At 34.2% G+C, this 18,786-nt stretch overlaps 3 protein-coding genes across 7 annotated transcripts in view; 1 reads left to right on the forward strand and 2 right to left on the reverse strand.

Annotated features, from left to right (window-relative positions):
* Positions 1-223, forward strand: part of lrrc51 (leucine rich repeat containing 51) — a 10,867-nt gene extending 10,644 nt beyond the window's left edge. For 3 of the 4 annotated variants that reach the window (XM_087283321.1, XM_087283322.1, XM_087283323.1), the window contains exon 5: positions 1-223. This exon is cut by the window's left edge and continues 206 nt beyond it. The gene's annotated coding sequence lies outside the window, so the exon portion shown is untranslated. 4 annotated transcript variants of the gene reach the window in all.
* gria4a (glutamate receptor, ionotropic, AMPA 4a) overlaps positions 1-18,786 on the reverse strand; it is an 877,747-nt gene that overhangs the window by 183,372 nt on the left and 675,589 nt on the right. The gene's annotated exons all lie outside the window — the stretch shown is intronic.
* lamtor1 (late endosomal/lysosomal adaptor, MAPK and MTOR activator 1) lies at positions 7,649-15,263 on the reverse strand. Of its 2 annotated transcripts, NM_001282140.2 has the most exons (5): positions 15,039-15,263; positions 12,338-12,483; positions 11,878-11,955; positions 10,033-10,156; positions 7,649-7,772 (listed from the first exon to the last, which is right to left on the reverse strand). In NM_001282140.2, the coding sequence occupies exons 1-5, from the start codon at positions 15,078-15,080 to the stop codon at positions 7,680-7,682; spliced, it is 483 nt and encodes a 160-aa protein (NP_001269069.1). In that variant the 5' UTR covers positions 15,081-15,263; the 3' UTR covers positions 7,649-7,679. The 2 variants fall into 2 exon arrangements, 1 of the variants encoding a protein (NP_001269069.1); XR_015508207.1 differs by lacking the exons at positions 7,649-7,772; positions 10,033-10,156 and adding an exon at positions 10,890-11,541 and having other exon boundaries at positions 11,688-11,955; positions 15,039-15,252.

The raw sequence follows: 18,786 nt of genomic DNA on the forward strand, positions 1-18,786 counted from the left end.
GCGGTTGCAAACTATTTATATGGGCTGAATTTAAACAAACTAATTAAGTTAAACATTATTACATTTAATTTGTTTGTTTAAATTCAGTCCATATTAATTGTTTGCAACAACATACCCTAAAAAATGTAAATCCAATCATTTTTTTCAGTGTAACGTGACATACAGTAGATAGACTGAGTCAAATAAACATTTATTTCGAGCTGCAATTAATCTTGTAGAGTTACTTCAGTCTGCCTGAGTGTTTCTTCATTAGCTGTTGAGATGAAGACACATCAATAAGTGGAGAAACATCTTAGGAAACAAGAAAAAAAAATCCATTCAACATATTTTTGAGCTGTCCGCATTACACACAGCTGAACCAAAATTATTTGCCCTCCTGTGAATTTCTTTTTTTATTATTTCCCAAATGATGTTTAACTGAGCAATGGATTTTTTAAACAGTATTTCCTATATTTGTCTTCTAGAGAAAGTCTTATTTGTTTTATTTTAGCTAATTAATTACTGGAAATTAATTGCAAAAAACAAAATGCGATAAACACGCAAGCGTAGTCTGTGTACACAAGTTTTCCCCTTTCGCAAAGTAACATCAGTAAATTCACAATAAATTACCCAAAGGACTTTACCAGTAAATTCAAATGTCTTAAAAGTAATATTACAACTGTTCACAGCAATTTACTGGTAATTTTCCAGAATTAATCACAACAAAAAAAATCTGATATCGTCATAAGCCTAGACTGCTTATTGAAGTTTACCCCTTTTGCAGAGTAATATTGGTAAACTCTCAAAAATGAATGGAACGACTTTACAAGTAAATTTATTAATTGCAAAAATTTCAGAGTAATATTCTAACTTCTCATTCTATAAAATTTGCGCAATTATTTTTCCGTTATTTTAAAAAATGAGACCATTCATAGAATTTTACTGGTAATTTTCCAGAAATTAAACGCAACAAAAAATCTGATATCGTCATAAGCCTATAGTTTGCGTATGCAAGTTTAGCCCTTTTGCAGTAATATTGGTAAACTCTCGAAAAATTAATGGAACATCTTTACCAGTAAATGTATTAATTGCGAAGATTTCTGAGTAATATTCCAAATTCTCATTATATAAAATTTGCGCAATTATTTTTCCGTTGTTTTGAAAAATGAGACCGATCAGAGCAATTTATTGGTAATTTTCAAGAAATTATTTACTAACTAGAAAATCTGATATCGTCATAAACCTAGATTGCATACGCAGGTTTACCCACATTTGCAGAGTAATATCGATAAATCCTCAATGATTTACAGAAACGACTTTAACGGTAAATTCAATTAAAATAATTCCATAAATTTCTGAGTAATATTCCAATTTCTCATTCCAGAAAAATTGCGCAATTATTTTTCCGTTATTTAAAAAAAAAAATGAAACCATTCACCTCATTTTACTCGTAATTTTCCAGAAATTTATCACAACAAAAAAATCTGATATCGTCATCATAAGCCTAGACTGCGTATGAAAGTTTACCCCTTTTGCAGAGTAATATCGGTAAACTCTCGAAAAATTAACAAAACAACTTTAACGGTAAATCTATTAAAATAATTCTGTAAATTTCGAGTAATATTCAGATTTCTCATTCATTAAAATTTGCTCAAATATTTTTCCGTTATTTTGAAAAATGAGACAGTTTACAGCAATTTACCGATAATTGTATGGAAGTTAAATCACAACAAGAAAATCTGATTTTGTCATAAACCAAGACTGTGTACCCAAGTTTACCTGCCTAACAACTGTAAATTCTCTAAAAATTAACTGAACGATTTTAGCAGTAAATTTAATAATTTTGGAAACTTGTATGATTAAAACTTCCCATTCGGGAAAATTTGCGCAATTATTTTTGTTATTTTGAATAATTAGACTGTTTACAGCAATTTACTGTTCATTTTCCAAAAATTATTTGCAAACTAGAAAATCTTATATTGTCATAAACCTAGACTGTGTATGCAAGTTTACCCCTTTTGCAGAGTAAATGACTCTAGTGAATACAAATAATTGCAGAAATTTATAAATAGTTACAACTTCTCATTCCAGAAAACTTGCGCAATTATTTTTCCGTTATTTTTTTCTGTTATTTCGAAAAATGAAACCATTCACAGCAATTTACTGGGAATTTTTTTCAGAAATTAAACTCAACAAAAAAATCTGAAATCATCATAAGCCTAGACTGCGCATGTAATTTACCCCTTTTGCAGAGTAATATCGGTAAACTCTCGAAAAATGAACAGAACAACTTCGACAGTAAATTTATTAATTGCGAAAATTTTTGCGTAATGTTCCAACTTCTCGTTCTATACAATTTGCTTATTTTTCCGTTATTTTGAAAAATGAGACCGTTTACAGCAATTTACTGTTAATTTTCCAAAAGTTATTCGCAAAATAGAAAATCTGATATCATCATAAACCTAGACTGCGTACGCAGGTTTACCTGTATTCGCAGAGTAATATCGGTAAATCCTCAATGAGTTACAGAAACGACTGTAACGGTATATTCAATCAAAATATTTCTGCAAATTTCTGAGTAATATTCCAATTTCTCATTCATTAAAATTTGCGCAATTATTTTTCTGTTATTTTGAAAAATGAGACCATTCAGAGTAATATACTAGTAATTTCCAGAAATTATTCACAAACTAGAAAACCTGATATCGTCATAAATATAGACTGTGTACGCAAGTTTACTTGCAGTCGCAGATTAATATTGATAAACTCTCAAAAAATTAACAGAACGACTTTAACAGTGAACTTAATAATACTGGAAACTTATAAGTAATGGTACAACTTCTCATTCCAGAAAATGTGTGGAATTACTTTTCCGTTAATTAAAAAATTTACTGGTAATTTCCTAGAAAATAGACGCAACAAGAAAATTAATCTTGCATACGCAGTCTGGGCTTATGACGGTTACCACTTTCGCAAAGTAACATCCACCTCAGGCTCATTCTGAAAACATACCGCTATTCGTTCCAGGAGGTACTATTGTTTTGCAGTTTTTGTTTTCGCGAATCCACCAGAGGCCGCTCTGTACGCATTTTTAGATCTCAAATTTCTCTCACAAAAGCCATTTGCGCCTGCTGTTCTCGCGCAAATCCACCAAAGGCCACTGTCGACCGACTGACCTGCCCACCCACTTCCCTAAACCAAAGCAACTGTGTTTTTAAAAGCACCGACTGACCAGCACCCACCCACTTTCCTAAACACAAACCAACAGTGTTTTTAAAAGCAATCCAAAAAAAGAGGTCAGCTCGTAAACGCAAGAAGGAACGCGTCATATCACCCCGTAGCGTTCGTTTTAAAGACGAAATGTGTACTTCTGGGTAAATAATTCGCAATCTACAGTGATGTATATAGGGCTACGTGTTCAGAATGAACTTATGTTGGTAAATTCGATAAATACTCAAAAAATTTATGGAATAAATCCAAAACAGTCTGTTCGTGTGAAAGGGATTATTTATATGAGCGTTTATCGTAAACTATAAACCATGAACAAAACATCCTCAAACGTTTTAATTTTGTATAATTAAGTCTTTAATGCATATTTTCATTCAACAAAACAAAAACAAAAAAAACAGTGTTAACATAATATTGAGCTCAATTTTTTGGTACTAGCCTAAGAAAAAAGTTCTCTCTGTAAATCAGGTAGCATTTACCACATAAACAATGAACACTATTAGTACACTGCAACAAAAACGAACCGAAAACCATTTTGAGTATTGCAACGTAATAGATCCCTTTAAAAACCTTAAAGTAAGAGAATAATGTGCCTTTGTTGATCCGGAGAGCCAATTGTGCCACACTGCCTGTGAGCTCTAGCATAAATACATAAAATCAAAAATAAATAATTACACAAACACACCGTGCGGCATTTCAAACTGCTGTTGTTTCCATTTGATTCAGTTTTAACGGCACACCCACAAAAAAAAAGCTAACAAAAACAAACATAGACTAAGTTAATTGTGTTTATTGTTAAAAGTGGAACAGGCAAGGTAAAAGTGTCCCTGTTTAATTAGCTAAAAACAAGCTACTGATCGCAAAGCCTTACGACTAAGGCATAACACAGCCAGGGGGCGCTGTAGAGCTGTTCACACTTCCCGCTACACCAGTATTAATCAATCAATCATTCATCCTCGATCATTTTACACTCTGTACATTAAAGGCTTTGACACAGAAACGTCATTTACAAACTACTAAATTCAACCGCAACCATTCAAGCACACCGCTACATCCAAAACACAGTACACAGTGACAAAAATATCCGTAAACAAGCAGTTTTGTGATTTTTTTCAGATTATTATTGTTTATTTATGCTTTTGAATTGCATTATTATTTATTGTGACATCTTTTAACCTTAAAAAGTGACTTTTATTGACATTTTTAATACTTTAAAGTGATATATTGTCTGAGTTGGTGTTGTATATTATGCTATAAACACTTTGTATTAGACTGCCAGCACATTTTCTGCTATTTTACAGACTTATTTCACAATATATTACTTCTTAAACATTATATTATTACTTAAAAAGTCACTTTGGTAAACTGTGGGGTTGCATTTTCGACATCAATAGCCAACAGAGCCGAGATCAAGCTCCCATGATGCAATTCACAACCGTAAATAAACAGAAACTGTTCATTAACAGATACTTTTCACAGTGTGTGTTTCTCCATAAGACAGGCTGTGTGCTTCAAATAGGCCTGGTTTAACCGCCGTCCTGACTGTTTTGAGTTTAATAGGAAAGGTGCAGATTAAGGAAAGACCCTTTCTCTTCCGCTATAGTAGAGGCGCTTTGTAGGATTGAAAAATGTCTGAATTATTGATATGACATGGCACAGCTCGTCACTTGTTCTGTCATAAACTGCAATGAGGAACAAAAATATGGAAGTCGGTATGATTTCCGCCATGGGATAAAAAAGGCAACTTTTTTATAACACAATTTTGATCTTAATTTAGATTTTAGGTCAAACATCTCTGACTTTCTCATCATTTGGAGGGGCGTCTAAATACTAGCGTACATGAAGACTTTAGATGTTAAAGCCATTTGATATTACCTTCTAAAATTTATATTTTTCTCCTACCCCTGTGTGTAGGCTCAGTATTTTTACTTTTACAGTGACGGATAAGTTCTTTTCATTGCCTTTAAAGTAAAATAACAGAAAATGAACATAGGAAGCTGAGAAAAACAAATGCTAATTTTAAGAACATTTCACTCGGTATTTAGAGACTTTTGTATCTGGCAAGTCTTGGAAAAAGAGTTTATGTCTTGAAATTCTGAGGAAAAAATTGCTGATGTTTATACAAACTATGACTTTATTTCTCGCAACTGCATCTCAAATTTATAAACTATATCACTATTAGGAGAAACATCTCTTTTAAAGATCTCAATTGTGTCAGTATTGTATATAAGATATAAACTCATTATTTGTTTATAGAACTACAACAAACTCACAGGTTAAAAGAAAAAGTAAGAAGTTTCTTTCTCAATCCAGAATTTTATTATTAATATTTCTCACATCTGTTTTGTAAATTCATTGAATTAGACTATAATTTTTATCCTTCAAACTTTCAAGAAATTATCTCTGTATGGTTTTACTGAAAAAAAAATTCATTTTAGGAAAACATTTCACTCAGCATTTAGATGCTTTTGAATCTTTTGCATCTGGCAAGTCTTGGAAAAGAGTTTATGTCTTGCAATTCTGTGGAAAATAGATCATGTTTATACAAATAGATCACTATTAAAAACATCTATTTTTAAAGGCCTCATAATTTTCTCAGAACTAAGATATAAACTCATAATTTGTTTAGAAAAAAACTAAAACTTAAAGGAAAAACTTAAGAAAAAAGTGTAAGAAAAACAAATGTGAGAAAAAGGAGTTTCTCTCAATCCTGAATTATTTTTATTATTAATATTTCTCACATCTGTATTGTAAATTCATTGGATTAGATTATGATTTTTATCCCTCAAAATGGCAAGAAATTAATTCCTAATGGTTTTAACTTCAAATTTATCAGATGCAAACTATAAATGTCAATTATAACAGGAAAAAGGGCAGAAATCTACAGTTTTATCTTGCAATACTTTCAGAACTGCATCTGAAGAGTTCAGTTTTCTTCTAAACGGAGCTCTTTTCTCAGGCTCCTGCGTGTAGGGTTAGTAATTTCACTTTTATGGGAAAAGATTATTTTCATCACTTTTAAAGTGAAATAACTGATAATAATCATTGGGCGGTGAGATAAAATGCTCATTTCAGATTAAATTTTTTAGATGGCACTATGAAGTGTTTACATCTGAACTCTTCATCTGTTTTTATAGTTTAATCTTAATCTCAGAATTGCAAGATGTGAACTTAAAACTGCAATTACTAACTCAAATTTCCGACGTAAACCCACAAACCAGAGAAATAAGTGCACAATTAAATCGTAAATTGTAAGATATAAAATGGCAAATCGCAGAAATTATTGGTCTGAATTCTTTACAGCCTCAACGTTCTCCATGTTCAACATTTTCTTAGTTACTAAATATAAAATATAAACCTTCTATGACTCAAAGTTGTGAGACACAAATGAGCAAATCTAAGACGGGGGGAAAAGTCATAATTGCATGATGTTAACTCTTAATACCAAACACTGATTTACAATTACAGGTAAAAGCTAGAATTAGGAGATAAAAATGTGCAAAAGCTTTTAATTTTATCCCATGTCGGAAATAAACTTGCATTAAAAATGCTGATCGACAAAAAAACATGAATTATCAACATGTAAACTGCAAAGAAATCCCATATCTCTGAATATCAAGCAGACTCGAATCCAAACCAGTCAAAAATACGTACGACTGAACATCAAGCAGATCGTTCACACAAAACAAACCCAAATAAAGACGTAAAAATAAAAATAGAGAGTTTTCTGCATCATTATATACGTGTGTAATATGTAAACTGAATAATCCGCATCCCAATCTACAACCACAGCGCATAGTTGGACTGAAAGATGAACTCTAAGCCAGTGTTTCTCAACCACGTTCCTGGAGGGCCACCAGCTCTGCAAATTTTCCATGTCTGCTTAACCAAACACGATGCAGATCATCAGCTCATTACACTAAACGACCAGCAATAGGTGTGACAGACAAAGGAGACATCCAAAATATGCAGTGCTGGTGGTCCTCCAGGAATGTGGTTGAGAAACACTGATCTAAACCCCAGTGGATCCAAAATCCTACAGCAGAACCAATAAACAACGTGCAGGAAACAAAGCGGTGTGTTAAGATGACCCAGGTATATCCCAATCAATCCACGAGTAGTTCAAGTAGAAGAGGACTGGATGCGCTACTCGGTTTAACAACCAATCAGGACATTCGAAAGCCAACAGAAGGAAAACAAAGCAACAGTTGCAGCCCGACACAAGAGGCCAGCTTATGTTGCATTTGAGTTTGATTAATGCACAAACACGCCTGAAAACACCACCGAATATCTCTGAGATTGTGGGATTTACTTAAGCAGCTCTGCCCGGGGTGAATTATATTAATCTGCAGGACATTCAGAGGAACAAACGCAGGGGCCTCTGCATCTCCAGACGTTCGGAAGGAAAGTGAAAGGGTGAGAAGAAGAGACAGAAACAGGATTTGGGCGGAAAGGGGTCCGTTTTATATGGATCATGGTATAGCAAACTGCACCACGAGCTCTTCCTTGGCATCTACTTTGATTTGTGAGATGGCGCTATAGGCGTACGCAGCGATCTTCGAGACCTGAGGAGGACAGAAATGTTAGAAATTAAACAAAGCATGCATCGTATTTAGTGATAGAGCCAATAAATGAGCTGATGTGAAAGAGAAAAACAGCACAGGCTTATTTTTTTATTTTTAATTACTGATATACACTATTGTTAACCCTTGTGTGCTGTTGGGGACGTTTTCATCCATTCTGGGGTGATATTAAGGCCTACAACTTTCTATGTATTTCAGCAAATGGTATGATTTTTGGTAATGAATCTTATTTTGACACACATTTTGGGAAAAAGCTTTGAATTTTTCAAAACTCAATACACTATACGCAAATTGACTCCCCTTTCGTTAGTTGGGGGCTGTTTTTTTTCCCGTTGACTTCCATTATAATGACTTTTAAAGAGCTCCTATTGTGCATTTTTGAAAATGACCCTCCATGCAGTGTGTAACACAGCTCTAACTGAATGAGAACATCCAGCTGAAGCCTGGTTTATACTTCTGCGTCAAGTGACTGGCGTAACCCACGGCGCAGGCAACGCGCGTGGCTGTGCATTTATACTTCTGCGCGCTGTCTCTGTTGGTCTGTATTAACACTTCCGAAACGCTAGTGGGCAGTGAGGTGTTAATGTTCCTCTGTGTCGAGTTTCTTCTCTGCTTTTTTGCTTTTCCTGAACACTTCCGGGGTGTACAAGTGGCTCAAACTCGCTCATTTTGAGGCAGGAACCGGCGGACGTGCAACAACTTTGACTATGAGGTAAACACAACACAAAACTTTCCATCCGGAGCTCCTTCACGGGACTCCACACTTGTAAACAATCGCTCGTGCCATTCGCGCGGCTCTCGGTTCCGCCCAGACTCGTCAGCGCTACCAAGCCGACCAATCACAGAGCTTACGCTACAAGTCGTTGCGACGTGTAGTTACATTTTTTGAGAGGTGCACGTCAGTGACGGCGATGGCCACGGCGAAGGGCTATGTGTCAGCGCCGTAGCATACGCCGACGTTTGACGCAGAAGTATAAATCAGCCTTGAGGGTTAAATCTAAAAGGGCACCTTGTTTAAAAATATTGATTTTTTTATTAAAAGATTCGACTCGATTTGGTTGTTCGCATCGACGTTGACACACAACAATACCAAAAATATGAACTATCAGATCCGGTAAAACATGAACGCGCCTTTCCCTTTAGACACAAGCGGAGTGCGAGGGACCATGGGATTGATGATGACAAGAAGATGACGATTACTGAGAGGTGTCCAGATAGGTGGCTGTGGGGACTAAAGGGTTGAAGTTCATTTTCACAACAACACCACAGTATAGCTAACTGTGTGCGGTGTTTGTTCCTGTCATTTTTCTGATGATTGATACAATAACCTAAGCTGCAACGTGGGATTCGCCAGCCGTCTGTTATTAAAGGAAGGAGCAGCAGAGACTGCTAATGTATAAGCTCTTTTCACACAGTGATACGCAGGGCCAGACGGAATCTGCAGACGTTTTCTGCTTCTTCTGCGGAGAATTTTGGTAAAAGTCTGCGGATTTCTGCGGAATTATTTTGGGAGTATCATAACTAAAACCTTATTAAATGTAATAAAAACTAATACCTTTTTAACTTTTATTTAATGTTTAAAATGCAAATCCAATTAGATCCACTTCATTTGGTAAACAAAGCAATTTTCTTATATAATATCTCTACTAAAAGACAGAAAATATTACTGTACAAACTGTGTTGTACATAAATCAGATGAACATTTCCATATTAATCAATAATATTACTGTAATTAATTAAAAGACTGAATAAATTTAGATTTACACATTTACTTAAATAAATAAACAGAATTAATGATGGGCTAAAAATCTGCAGAAAATCTGCTGAATTCTGCGCACGCAGATTCCGTGTGTTCCTAGTGATACCGGTAAATATCCAGAAAATTTCCCGAATGAATTTACTGGTAAATTCATTAAAAAAAAAAAAGTGTTCACACAGGCACGGATGTGACATAATTTTCCCAGAATAGACCATTCAATTTCGGTAAATTTTGACATTAGTAACCAGAAATGACCTCTAAACGCCCTATTTGTATTGTTTGATTATGTGTTGAATTGATGTGGACAGAGATGCATATTTATGTTTGTATGCGATGTGTTTCTGTGCCCTGAGGAAGGCTTTTAAGCTTAAACACACTGGCATTTACATTATTTCATACATTTTTCTCCTTTTATTACAAGTGTTGTTGGAGTTCCCTGTTTTTCGCTAGGTTTAATGAAGTGTGCAATGCTGCGAGTCTGACCTGCTGGACGTCTGCGTGTGGGACCAGGTCAGCGGCGAGCACCTGGTGCGGTTGGCTGGTCAGTGACGGCAGAGGAACAGGCTTTTTCTGAGACAGCGTCCTGCTCAACACCTCCAGCTTAGTGCTGAAACACACACAAACACACAAACATATTATTCAGCTCAAAAACACACACTGCATTGAGAACTCAATCTTATATAACATTTTAGGACAATTGGATCCCAAAGAACTGTAAGAAATGCTATCGAAAAATTCTTAGAAAATTGCAAATTTCTCAGAATGTCAGATCTGCAATGTTTTTGATTGTTTTTTTCTTAATGTGATTTATTCTATCAGGTTTTTAGACATTTTTACAACGCGTTAAAGGCTAACATTTGATCTTTTCTAGCATAACGTTTTTGGCGAAAAATAAATCCATGATGTTGGTATTGTTAGAAGCATGCACTACTGCTTGAGTGTCAATGAAATTTCATTTAAAATTAAATTATAAAATGGTAATGTTATTAATATTAATAAAAAAAAACATTTAAAGGTGCAGTAGGTGATTGTGTTCAGAAACATGCTGGTTGAAAGTCTCTTCACATTCCAATAGTACTGATTAAAGTACATGATCTAAATGTATTTATGTATTCTCATAATCTGGGTAAAGCATAAAACAAAAAAAATGTTCATCCAATTAAAATTTGTCAGGCCGACAATTTCTATTATTCTGATAAGTAGCCCAAACGGTGTCATCAAATGTAGATTTGTACATCTGTTCACGCAGATCTGCCGTTTGTTGTTACGTGCGGTGCGCGTTTATGTGCACACAAGACAGACAGCGGTAAAAACAAATGCTGAATCAAAAGCTTAAAAAAAAAAATCCTGAATCAATATTAGAGTTACTTTTGCACGCTAGGAAGGATAACACCATAGCTGAAGTGTTTCTTTTACACAGGTATTGTTCTGTTTTAAAACTCTTTTAGTCACGCAGAGCTGATGCAGATGTTTTAAATGGGCTATATGCACAGAATTGTTGTTCAGCCACTGAAATCTCCTGGTGAAAGATTGATCTGAGTATTTTCAGTTTCATATGGCCCTTTTACAGCATCGATAATGTAGATTTTTTAACAGAAGTAAATAGCGCTATTCCACCTAGCCTGCTTTACTGAGCTGAAGTTGGTTTAATATTCACATTGGTTCAGTTTTTCCCTATATTGTTTACCTCTACTCTGAATGTTCACTCTGAAATAGCATGCAAGTATGGCTTGGTAATAAGTGTAATTCCTGCACCCCGCCGGCCAACCACTAAGCATACAGTAGTGGCTTTAGGACAAATCGCATGAGAGAGTGAGACCAGCAATCCAATCCTTGCATGCATAAAATATTTTCAATTATGACAAGTTCTGCTTGCTACACAACTGAAAACTTGCTAAAAATAACAGTTCAGAACTGTAGTATTATAAAGTACTATGAAGTTTTATAACTAGTGAATGACATGATATAGTGCAGGGGTGTCCAAACTCGGTCCTGGAGGGCCGGTGTCCTGCAAAGTTTAGTTCCAACCCTAATTAGACACACCTGAACCAGCTAATCAAGCTCTTACTAGAAAAACTAGAAAGTGTGTGTTGAAGGAAGTTGGAACTAAACTATGCAGGACACCGGCCCTCCAGGACAGAGTTTGGACACTTCTGATCTAGTGGATTGTCTTCTGTTATCATTAAGGTGAGCGTTCGTGTTTCAGGAGGAGTGGCTTTGGACGCCAGGGGGAGGACTGTGTTTCAAAGATATTAAGCAGTTAGCATTGTGGCAATTCACCTACTGCACCTTTAATACTAATAATAAAGCTTCAGAGCTGTAACCCACCTGTACTGTCTGGCTCTATCCATGTATTCATGCTGCTCCATGCCCTGAGAATCCACTGCAGACACATCAATAATGTTCCTAACAAAGAGCAAAACCACACCAGAATTACAGGAAAGTGAATTATTGTAAAGAAATTTGAGCTATAATCTAAAGAAAAGTGAGTTATAAAAGAAAGTAAATAATAATCTTCCAATAAAAAGAGTTATAATCAAAATAAAATTGAATAATAATCTAAAGAAAATTGAGTCATAATAAATAAAAGCGAGTTATAATCTACCAAAAGAAAAAGCTAGTTACAAAAGAAAGTGACTAATAATTGAAAGAAAATCAAGTTAAAATTCAAAGAAACATTTGTTGTAATCTAAAGAAATGAAATCCATATAAAGTGGGACCAAACTAAAGGATAATCGAGGACTCGTTAGCCAGAGAAAAGTAGTCAAAGTAAAGCAGCGTGTCGTACAGTGCCGTCCGCTGCAGGATGACCGTGAGCAGGGCTTGTTCGTCTGTGCGGTTGGACGGCAGATTGTCTGCATTTCGCTCTGAGCCATTAGTGGGTTTTCTTTCTTGGTTTGGGTCAGGAATCAGTGGCTTCACCTCATCTCCATCCTGCAGGACCAAAACATCAACACATCCTGTTCAAACACCCAGAAAGACCACTTTATTTTCATGTAAGCTAACAGGCTGCATTCACGCTGCAGATCTTGATGGTCAATTGCGATTTTGTGACTGTATCTGATTTTTTTGATGACCTGCTTACATCATTAATTAAAAGGGACTCGTATCCGATTGTCTGCATTTACACAGTACACAGCAAAGGCGCAATGACCAGGAAAAATAATTAAATTAAATAAAAATAGAAAAAAAGAGTGGGCGATATCCCAATATAAAAATAAATCATAAATACTCCTCATACTTTCGTACAACTGTTATAAATACTCCCAGACCTGAAAATCCACTAATACATTCAACTTTTCCATCATTGAGAAAACCCTTAATACTACATATCCCCAAACATTAACATTAGGACATGTCAGATCTGACACATTAGATCCAAATCCAACACAATTTACGACAAATCCCACAGAAACACCAGCTTTAGTTCATTAAAAAAACACACGTTGATGATCAAATATACATAAAAAAAGTAGCGTAACTGGAATAATTTTGACGCAGTTTTGACAAACACTCAGCATTGAGCTGTTCTTGAATCATAAACACACAACTGTATTAAAAATGTGTCGTAAGTAAATGTTGTTGCAGGACTACAGACGCTACATTAAGCTGCATTATTAGTGTTTTGGGTATTTGTCTGTACTGGACAGCATAACACCAACTTTTAGTGCAAACCCTACAATATTTAGACATTTTAATTTAAAACATTTTCACGTTTGGCTTCAGTTTATTATTTAAAACCAACTAAAATCATAACTGCATTAAACTGTATTAAAAGTGTGTCGTAAGTAAATGTTGTTGCAGAACTACAGACGCTACATTAAGCTGCATTATTATTGGTATTTTAAGTTATTTTTCAGCATTGGACAGCATAAAACTAACTTTTAGTGTAAATCCAACAAAATTTGCACATTTTAATTTAAAAACCTTTTCACGATTGGCTTAATTAATTTTTTTTTTTTAGCTCACTAAAATCAGAAATACTCCTCATATTTTCGTACAACTATTATAAAAACTCCCAGGCCTAAAATCCACTAATACAGTGGTTCTCAAACTGTGGTACGTGTACCACTAGCGGTACGCAGGCTTCCTTCTAATGGTACGCAGAGGAATCCTACATGTCACGTACAAGCAACATATATTTCAAAATTTATCAAAAATGGTTTGAATATGAATATGATGACATATAGCCTATTTATGAGGTCCAAGCAACATTTCCAGGTTTTGATAAATAGGACTTTACATTTAAGTACAGCAGTTTTTTTCTATTTAAGGACAGTAACCTACCATTTTTATTAAACCTTTAAAAGCACATTAATTTAAACGTTAACATTAATTTTTTTGTTTGTTTGTTTACATATAAGCAGAGTACAGTCTTAATGTTACTATTTATAATGTTTAAAGTGGCTTATAATAATAAATATCCTTAATAGTAGTAGTTATTTTACCACGTTATTAAACTGTGCAGAGCTGCAGCTGTTTTACTGGGCCTACTACGCTACTGTATTTCAATACCGGTCATTATGGTGGTACTTGGAGGAACAATCTTTTCTGAGGTGGTACTTGATGAAAAAAGTTTGAGAATTACTGCACTAATATATTTAACTATTCCATCATTGTGGAAACCCTAACACTACATTTCCCCAAACATTAGCATTAGCACATGTCAGATCTGACACATTAGATCCAAATCCAACACAAAACTCTCAATTTAAGACTATTTCCACCGAAACACCAGCTTCAGTTCATTACAAACACACGCTTATGATATAATATACATAAATAAAGTAGCGTTAGTGGATTAAGTTTGTTGTAGTTTTGACAAACACTCAGTATTGAGCTGTTCTTGAATCACAAACACACAACTGTATTAAAAGTGTGTCGTAAGTAAATGTTGTTGCAGGACTACAGACACTACATTAAGCTGCATTATTATTGGTATTTTAAGTTATTTTTCAGCATTGGACAGCATAAAACTAACTTTTAGTGTAAATCCAACAAAATTTGCACATTTTAATTTAATAAACCTTTTCACGATTGGCTTAATTTTTTTTCTTTTTCACTCAATAAAATCATAAATACTCCCCATATTTTCGTACAACTGTTATAAAAACTCCCAGGCCTAAAATGCACTAATATATTTAACTTTTCCATCATTGTGGAAACCCTAACACTACATTTCCCCAAACATTAGCATTAGCACATGTCAGATCTGACACATTAGACCCACATCCAACACAAAACTCCCAATTTAAGACTAACTCCACCGAAACACCAGCTTCAGTTCATTACAAACACACGTTAATGATCAAATATACATAAATAAAGTAGCGTTAGTGGATTAAGTTTGTTGTAGTTTTGACAAGCACTCAGTATTGAGCTGTTCTTGAATCACAAACACACAACTGTATTGAAAGTGTGTCGTTAGTAAATGTTGTTGCAGGACTACAGACGCTACATTAAGCTGCATTATTAGTGTTTTGAGTTACCGGATCCGTCGTCTCGCTGTCGCTGCTGAAACAGCACCCCATGATGGCCGCCCAGCGGGTTCAGTATCCTGAATTTGGGTTTTTTATTCGTCTCAGGAGCGTTTTTGAGGTTGTGTTTGCCTCTTGGCTGTGAAGAGATTTGCTGCAAACGCAGAAACCATCACATGACAGCACTCCCAATCGTGTCACGTGTCTTCCGTCTCCACACTGGCACGTCAGTTCCGCCCCAAAAACCCGTTAAAAACCTTCATAGATATATACATTAGATGTCGCCTGGCCTATTGTTGTCTATTGGACGGAATGCGTCAATAGCGCCGCCATCTTGCTACAGGGTAGCGCTCCTTTGAAATGAATGCAGGACCAAGGTACAGTGGAGGACTGTGGCCATCCAAAGCCAGAGATATACACATATATCTATGATCGGGAGTTTTCCTGGATGTTGTATGTAATTTTTTTTTTCTAATTACGAAAATTATAATTTTACATCACATTCCTGACAAAAAGCTTGTGTTTGTGTGTACAGAAATGTACTATCCACCCTCCCTGTTAAATTTGATCTAATCATGTCCTGAAACACAGCTCCTCTCCTGCTTTCACTTCTCATACTGACGGAGCGGGAGCGAGTTGGAGCTGCTTTGCCTTATGGTGAATGCAGTAAGTCACTGTTTTCATCAATAACGTTACCTGATTAGCACAAAAGTTCAGAACATACAAAAACAGAAAAAACTTTTTATTACCTATGGAATGTTCTGCCTTTGTGCTTTGTTTTCTGTTTTGCTCGCTAAAGTCCCGCATCTTCACGTAATAACACTGACTTGACTAGTGCGGTTGAATGACATTTGTACTGGGAGCACTGTACCAATGTGGCGGCGCTATTGACGCATGCTCAGGGTCCCTATGCGATATCTAGTGTGTGTATGTATGTATATATGGAATGTATATATGTATGTATATATATGTATGTATATATATGTATATATATGTATATATATATATGTATGAAAAACCTTTAGGAAACCTTTATGAAAAACCTTTAAGAAACATCATGCTTTTTTTTTTTTTTTTTTTTTGCAATAATAACAGTACTTTACAACAAATACAGATACAAAACTGAAAGTATGGTACAATCAATAGAAATATTACTTTTTGAAAAAGTGGAATGTAACAAATTTAGAACAAATATAATATAGGTAAATCAAAATAAAGACAACGAGAGAGAGAGAGAGAGAGAGAGAGAGAGAGAGAGAGAGAGAGAGAGAGAGAGAAATAATAATAATAATTAAGGGCACATGACAAAGATTAAACAAATTATTGCAGGATATTAAATAAAGCACATATTTTATAAGTTTTAATAGCTTTCTTATTGTGAGAGTCTGTGATGGGTTTTTTTTTAAATAAAGAGCTAGTTCTCGTTTAAAAAAAAAAAAAAAAATAGGCTTACAATGAGTATATTTGCATTTGTGTATAAAAAACTTTCCAATAAATAAAATGTGGTTTATGCAAAAAGTTGAATTAAGGAATTCTTTTCCTTTAATATAAAACCACAAAATAATATGTCTATAGCTTAAAGAAAAATCTCCACAAACCTTTTGGATAATTAGAGAGTTTACATTAGACCAAAAAGATTTAACAGAGGGACACTCCCGAAACAAGTGAGCAACAGATTCAGAAGAGGTTTCACAGAAAGAGCAAGAGATGCCAATGTCATTTTTACATTTTTGTAAAAATTGTTTAACGGGATAAAACCTGTAAATAATTTTAAAAGATATTTCTTTAATTTTATTTGTTAAAAAAAATTCTGGGGGAGCGACCAGACATACGACCATTTAATATCCTCAAAGAGGTTGTTACAATAAGAATTAAGAATTATGCTCTCGATCTTATTGTAAATTTTTTTGTGTTACACTGTAAAATCTTTATACACCAAAATAAGTTCATAAAAACCTACATACCTATATTTAATACTTTCCTTGTTGAACAATATTGAATCTCTTAAGCTTATTAGTAATAATAAGAATATAAGTTTCTTAAAGCTTATGATAATCTTTTTTCTCAATGATTGAGGCTTTGTAATTTTTTATCCCCCCCCCCCCCCCCCCCCCCCCCCCCGCCTTCTCTCTTCTCTCTTTTTGTTAATGTATTTTTCTTCAATGCAGTGATGTTGTTATTCTTGTATTCAATAAAAAAGAAACCTTTAGGAAACTAATGCAATCAGGTATAAAAATGTTAATGAAAAGCTACCCATCCTATTCGAAAATTACTCCAGTCCTTCCCTTATTATATATTGTTGAGATTGAATTTGATTATAAACTTTGCACTAATAAACATTTAAGACAAATGATTATCCAATCTTGCTTCCCCTATTAAGTATTTATATAAAATTATAGTAATTAAGTATTATATATAAATAAGTTATTTCATTCAGTGGATAAAAATACTGTTAAACATTTTAGAATGACATATCTTAAATTTCCAATTCTCCTGAAGGCAAAAGAAGTACAATTGAAAATATTAAATCATATATATCCTTCTAATAGATTTTTACACCTGAAATTTAATGTAGAAATATCACCATGCCATTTATGTAAACTCTTAATTAAAGACACAGAACACACATTTTTTACTTGCAGCGCCGTTCAATCATTTTAGAAAAAAGTACAAGACTGGTTGATAATAAAGAATGTGGATTGACTTTTACATTACAAGATGTACTATATATGGAATTACTAAATATTGCTCTGTTTTGCACGATTTGATGAATATGATCATTGTATTAGCCAAATATTTATTCATAAATGCAGATATTTCAAAACACCTATTGCTTATTGTATTTATAAAAATACTTTTATAAAAAATATTTTCAGATGCCCTGGCTAAAATTAAAACAAAAATTGCCTTAAAAATGTTTACTTTATTTGTATCGTATAACTTGCAATAGCGCTATGTTGTATTGATTTCTTTTGATGTTTTCTTTTCACTCTTGATTTTATTTTAGCTCGAATGTTTTTTGTAACTTACAGTTTTTGTATTTCTGTATATTATTTTGTGTTGAGCCTTCCATATTTGATACACAATTTGTAAAGTTGAATCCCATTTTGTTGTATTTGGATTTTGTATTTTCATTAAAAAAAAAATAATAAAAAACCTTTCGAAAATAATAGACATATTAGCTCTAATATAAGACTAGCACTCGATCTTTTTGACTACTCAGATAACATTGACTCAGAATCTATTCTTTTGTTTTTAGACCTTTATAAAGCATTTGATTCATTAGAGCATTATTTTGTTATGTAATTCTCTCAGAGCTTATGGTTTTGGGAATAACTTTTTTAATGTGATGAAAATACTTTATGATGACATTAACTCTTCGGTTTTGGTCAATCTGCAAACCACTAAACGTTTTAGTTGGGATAGAGGTGTGCACCAAAGGCTGCCTCATTTCCCCATTTCTTTTTCTTTAGCCCTTGAACTGTTATCTCTTAACTTACAAAATCTAAATTTGAAAGGTCTCACTTTTGGACAAAAAATTAAAAATTTCTCAACTTGCAGACGATACCACTTTATTTCTTAAAGATCAAGCTCAAATTTCTTTAAGCCTTTTGTGTTATTCAATCTTTTTCTGAAGCCTCTGGCTTATTAAAATATTACAAAGTGTGATTTTATTTTTGCCTCTATGATACACAGCAATCGCTTTTACAAAACATACCTGTTAAAGATTGTGTGAAGTAGCTACCTGGGGATTTGCCTT

Source organism: Danio rerio, chromosome 15 (genome assembly GCF_052040795.2).
Source record: "Danio rerio strain M-AB ecotype USA chromosome 15, GRCz13ab, whole genome shotgun sequence".
NCBI lineage: Eukaryota > Metazoa > Chordata > Actinopteri > Cypriniformes > Danionidae > Danio > Danio rerio.